This window comes from Corapipo altera, unplaced genomic scaffold, assembly GCF_003945725.1.
Source record: "Corapipo altera isolate COAL_440 unplaced genomic scaffold, ASM394572v1 2, whole genome shotgun sequence".
In the NCBI taxonomy this organism is placed as follows: domain Eukaryota; kingdom Metazoa; phylum Chordata; class Aves; order Passeriformes; family Pipridae; genus Corapipo; species Corapipo altera.
In genome coordinates, this window is record NW_020884890.1 from 8,422,852 (window position 1) to 8,428,851 (window position 6,000).

At 35.7% G+C, this 6,000-nt stretch overlaps 1 protein-coding gene across 4 annotated transcripts in view; it reads right to left on the minus strand.

Moving 5' to 3' along the window:
- The window catches only part of IMPG1 (interphotoreceptor matrix proteoglycan 1), a 57,515-nt gene extending 51,935 nt beyond the window's left edge, over window positions 1-5,580 (minus strand). For all 4 annotated transcript variants that reach the window (XM_027645130.1, XM_027645126.1, XM_027645124.1 and 1 more), the window contains exon 1: window positions 5,370-5,580. In XM_027645130.1, the coding sequence (XP_027500931.1) occupies window positions 5,370-5,436 (67 nt within the window). In that variant the 5' untranslated portion in view covers window positions 5,437-5,580. The remainder of the gene's footprint in view (window positions 1-5,369) is intronic.
- Window positions 5,581-6,000: the final 420 nt, after the last annotated feature.

A 6,000-nucleotide genomic window follows, 5' to 3' on the forward strand; every position in this document is an offset into this window, starting at 1 on the left:
CCTCTGAATCCTATAACATTCTTCTTAAGGTCCAGAATCTGGACTAGAAACAGCATTGAAAATGACTTTTTTAATGTTGACATATGAAATGTGTATCTATTTGTTTTTCCTTGGCCATCTTTGCAGCATCTGACCTGAAAGGCTGTTCTATTAACTGATACGGTTTACATCAAGGGATGCAAGAAAATGCTTTAAATGTTTAAGTAGTTCTTGGAGGCATGCACCCAATCTGTAGTGATGAAACACTAAGTTGAACACCTCTGCTGTTATTTTTCTGAGTAGTCATTCTTGAGATGTACAGCTATCCTCTGAGAAAGCCAGTGACACAGTGTAAGTTCAAGTTGCAGTTATACTTTGACTCACACTATCAAAACTATTGAAATATTGACATAGACAGCAAAGAGTCTTGGTGCAGAATGAGCTTATTGAATACAGAATAACCTGTATTCAAATATGATGATGACAGTTAGGGTGACTGGCATAAGAGAATGCTTCCAGCTGCCAGAAGCCCCAGTGCCATCTCTTTGCTTCAGCTTGTGTATTTGGAACAGTTTGATTTTCCTCATGCTTTAGGGTCACTTATCCTGCAGTACAATCTACAGTCTCTGACTAATTGACTCCATCTCATTTTGACACAGAGTGACTTGGACTTAACCTTATTTAACTTAGTTATGTATCAAGTTGCATAGACCAAGTTTGGTTTGGAGGACACCTAGTCCAGTTCTTGATCTAAGCATGGCAACTTGTTTGTCTAGTTTTGATGGAGAAGAGGAAAGGGAAAAGAACTCAATTAGAACCATCTTTGTTTTGTGCTGTCACCGTGAAATCACAAAATGAAAGATGAGTGCGCTGCTGTTTCCTACCTGAAACTCCTGGGATTTCTATGATCTGTGTTGACTCATATGTATGAAAGGTATACCTAGAACATAGCCACTAAACCTGGTATTTCAGGTAACTGGCTTACTAAGATTGTTAATATACAATTGAGTAAAATCTGAGAGAGGTATTGAAAGATTCAGAGTGGCCAATAAGAAGATAATTTCGGCTCTGCACCAAAGTAGAAGTTTAAAAGCTAGTAGAACCTCACCACTGAAAAGAAAAGCATGGTGGCCTAAGTACAATTAGTGTAACTATGAGTCTGGGTTCTACTAATTTGCAAATGTCTGTATGACTAGGCAGTTGCTCTGAGAATCAGCCCAGCAAACTCTTCGCAGTCCTGCTTTAGGACTGCAATGCTTCTTTCAAGTCAGGACTTCAATTTCTGAGTTATACCTCAGGTCCTCATGCTTTTGTGAAATGATGATAGTGTTACTCTGTCAGACTGGTGGTATGCTTGCATACAGTGATAAGGTGTGCTGTTATGTAAGGGTATAAAAACACACCTACACTGTGGCAGGTGTCAGGGTACTCCCAGATGATAGTTAATCGTATGTTTTCCAGATAGGTTACTATTCTGAAGTGTCTGTCCAGTAAATAGCAGCTGACAGTGACTAAATGTTAGTATACATGTATATAAAAGCAGAGAGAGAGATATATATTTCTTTTTAGCACGTGTTATTCAACATCACACATTCGTAAAGGGAAGAAATTAAAGCACATTTGGGCTTACGAAGTACAAAATGCATGGAACGTGCAGGATAGTGCACCTAATTCCTGATAAAAATAGAATGATTGTGTGATAGAAAATGAGCAGAAAACTAATTTTAATCCCAAGGGAACTAGGTTGGACAGAGGTAGAAAAGCAGGGGGAAAACATATATAAAATATTTTAAAACATTGAAATGCACGTAGTAGAATGCATACACAGTTTTCCTTCTGTGAAGAAGAACTGTCTTCCTCTGGAAAGAAGACACTGTTTGACTACATCTGATGGATGTTGGCCATGTCACTTTGTGCACTGCTGAGGCCATAGGGACTCCACAGTTAGATGAGAAATAAAGAATAGGATAAATGATCTGGATTTCTGGGAGGTTAAGACTTTGGGTTATTTTATTACAGCCTGTAAATTAATGTCCTGTAAAAGGAGAAATCCTATTAATAGTAATCTTGTCCACAGGTGTTTTCAGAGAAAAAATCCCACATACCTAGCTGTTCATTCACATATAGTTCACTGATCCTTTTGTCACAGGTGTGACTATTTCTGGAATTAATCTTTAAGATTCAGTGACAATGTTCTAGTATTTGTATTCAAGTTTGGCTTTTAGCCAGAAAATTAGTACGTTAAAACCCATATAAAATGCAGTGCTATGTTTGCTTGGGAAGGGGGAAAAAAAAAAGGTTTACTTTTCATTTGTTTATAAGCATAACCAAGAAACCTAACTTTAACTTGATAATTCTTATTTTATGGATGAAGGTAGAAGATAATATTAGGGCAAAAGGCAGATGTCTTTTTCTTTCTTTCTTTGCAGCTTTATGTTCTTTGAATTACCTTTTCCTTTGGCTTAACAAATTTACTTAACCCTTTTTTTTATTGGGCAATTATAGTAATGAAGATCTGCAACATTTGTTGCTGAACTGGAACAACCTAGTGGGAAGGGGTCAGTCAGAATGAATTAAAATGATTTCACAGAGCAAACACAAAGCCTTTGTGTCCTAAGGAATGGCTGAGTAAATAGCAAATATTTGCTTGCTGAATAAAAATGTAACACAAAACATCCTTGAACGCACTCTAGCTCCCTTACATTCTCAGTATCAAATGCCAGGATGTATCCAGCCTCAAGGCATAGTTTTGAGTGTTCAAAGCTTCTCTGGATTTTGGTATTTAGCCTGGGTGTTCGGTTTACTATTCAGATTTTGTGCATAGATTTTGTGCTGTTACAAAGATTTTATTCCCCTCACTTTCCCTTCCCATTGCTAGAGACAGTTTGTGTCAGGACAGTGGGAAAATTATGGCCAAAGTTAAACGCTGTATCTCTAAAGTGTTTATTTTGCTTCCTACAGTTTCCTGTTTGTTTACTGTGGAACTGAAGGTGCTCCTGGACAGCCTCCAAATGTCTAGAAGAAGCACGCTTTTGGTCCTTAAATAGGGACAGGGAGGAAGAACCAAAAGACATTACTAAGCCAACCTCACTTTTAAAAAGTTAACCCACTTTTTATGAAATATAAGTGTGAGTAAATGCAGAATTTGAATTTAAGATAGTTTTGTTTGGTTTTGAGGTTTTGTTTGTTTTGGTTTTTTTTTTAATGAGGAAAATATATCAACTGATTAACTCTATAAATATTTAGAAATTGTCTGTATGTTTTTTTCATTTAAGATGGGGATATTTTATATCGCAGTCTCTTATTTCCTAGCCTGTCACAGTTTACATGTCCTGCAAACTTGAATAGCCTCAAAAAAAACCCCTCAAAACATCTGTGTTAGGTTCACTTCTGAGTGATTCATACAAGTGTTCAGACTACTGGGACAGCCTGTGTACTTTTGAAAAACACTTTCTCTAAGTGTATGACCCTAATGCTAAGTCATAAAATAACAGTTCTGGAAGCATCTCTGCTTTGAAAAAGAAGTTTCTTACTACAACCATTAAGTTTTTTTGAGGTCTGTGTGCATATATTTGAAATAACATACTTAAAAAATATTATACATGGCATGACTACATGTTAATAAAAAGGAATTATTATACATTTATGCATACTATATATACTTTATAAAGGGGAGGAATTTTTCTAATTATTCACATGAATGTATAGAAATATTTTTTTCCCCTGAAAGCCATCAAAAATGAGAAAATTTGAACATTGCTACATAAGCAAGATGTTAAGTAAAGTTTATGACTGGTTGTAGTTTCCTGAGTGTTCATGAACATTTTATGTAGCAAGTCTTCTACTGCATCTCTTAGGGAGGTGATACACAGTTTTGTATTCCTGTCAAGATAGCCTCCCAGCATTTGGCTGGTGTTTTACACAAAATGTGTTGTAACACAATCACAGTTTGCAGTGGGGTGAAACTATATGATCCCACTTTTAACATTATTGCTTTCTCAGTTCATAATTATAAATATGGACTACAATGATACCATCAAGCATGCGTGAATTGTCTGGAATTCATTCTATCTCTTTCCATCATAGAATATGCAACTTAAACGTAAACCCAGTGCATTTTGATAGAACTTTTCTTCTTGTCAGACATGAAATACCACTCATTCTCTCATTTTTGGCCACATTTCTAAAGTATCATTAATGATTAAATGACACTATTTACGTGGTATTAAAAAGTAAAATCAAAGAGCAGCACAATATGAATCTAGGGTTAACTTATACAGTACATTTCTCCAGGGATTTTTTTTCAGTACTTTAATTGTCCACTGGAGAAGATTTACATCATTTAGGTGACATATAAGAACTGTGTTCTGTATTTCTTACAGAAAATCTGTGCAAAGAAAAGCAAGACAAAAAGTGCAAATAAAACTTTCTAAATAGTATTGACAGCAGACTATATTTCACACTGTCTCTTTAACAAATATTTAGAGAACATTGAGGATACTTCTCTTTTATCATTTTACATTCTTTGCATTTAATTAACAGGCCTGAGATTGACATAAAAATAGAAATCATTGACTTGGGGGCACATAAAGCAGTTGTTATGTTGGCTTTTAATTCAATTATGTAAATATCAAAGCATAGATGTAAATGTTATTAAGGAACCTCCTCCAAAATTAAACATATTCACCAAAGCTCTAAATGTACTGACTATAGAACTAATCAGGAAAAATCACATCGCCATCTTTTCTTTTTTGTTGTTGAAGAAACTTTGAAATTGCTGTGAACTTTTTAATATTTTTAAAATGAGTCATCGTTAGCTATTGAATTAAGTACAGAGGAGTTGTCTGTATTTTTTTTCTTGCAAATCATTTTACAATTATTATTACAGTAATCCTTACTAGTATTGCTGATTTTTGCATATTTGTCAGCATGGTGTATTCCTCCAGAATTTGTCTATCTAAAAGTTTTTGACCTTTTTTTCTGACAGTGGCTAGTAAAGGCAAAGATAGATTTTACTATTTTCTCTTTTTTTCCAGGATGAAAGACCGTCTTTGACAATGTCAGCACTTAGATGTTCTTTCAACTGTTTTTCATCTTCATTATAGTTGCTTTTGAAATTATATTTTGTCAGAACATATTCAGCTAAAATGGATCTAGATGGCATCTCTTACTGAGATTGTAAAGCCTGGGAAACATACATGAGAATTAAGGCCAACATTTCCTTTTTCAGCTTTATAACAGTGTGTCAGTAACTGTACTGTCTCTAGTTGAATTGTCAAAACACTACACTCCAAACACAAAATTCTGTAATATGAAAACTCCTGATCTTTATTTTGTTTCTTAACATATGCAATGTAAAATTAATCTAAACCTTTAATACGTGAACTTACCTCTGCTTCCCTGAACTTGGAGAGCAAGGCAAATGATCAAAAATATTAATCCAGTTTTCAAATGCATGCTGTCTATTGATCATTCACAGTTTTCAAGAGCAATCATGCAGGAAATAAGAATATTTCAGTCAAGTAGAAGAATTCTGTTTTCTTAACGAACTCAAATCCCCAGACGTCTTTTGTCTTATTATTTTTCAGGTGTCCCCAGCCTTGGACTGCATTGAATTGCAACTAGGCAGAGTGCAACAGGTGCCAGAATGCAAGAGCTGGGCAAGCCCCTTCAACACACACACTTCTAACCTGGGGGACTGGAGTGGTAAGACAAGAGTGACGAAGTTTTAAAAAAAAGCAGTGTCTGTTTCTGGAATAATCTGTTTATCTGCTGCTCAGACATAATCCCTCTTACGGTCCAGCTGGAAGAGCTTTTTTCATCTTATTAACCTTCTGCAGTGGCATCTGTCAACCCCAGAAGACTTCAGCAACACCATGATAAACAACGGAAGTCTCTTCTAGTTCCCATTGCCTTCGAACATTGATCCTTTGGGTGCTCTGGAAGTGTAGCATGTGAGCAGAGATGAAAGTGTGGGGAGTGCTAATTCTGCTGTTTCCAAACCAGTGATCACAAACCCCA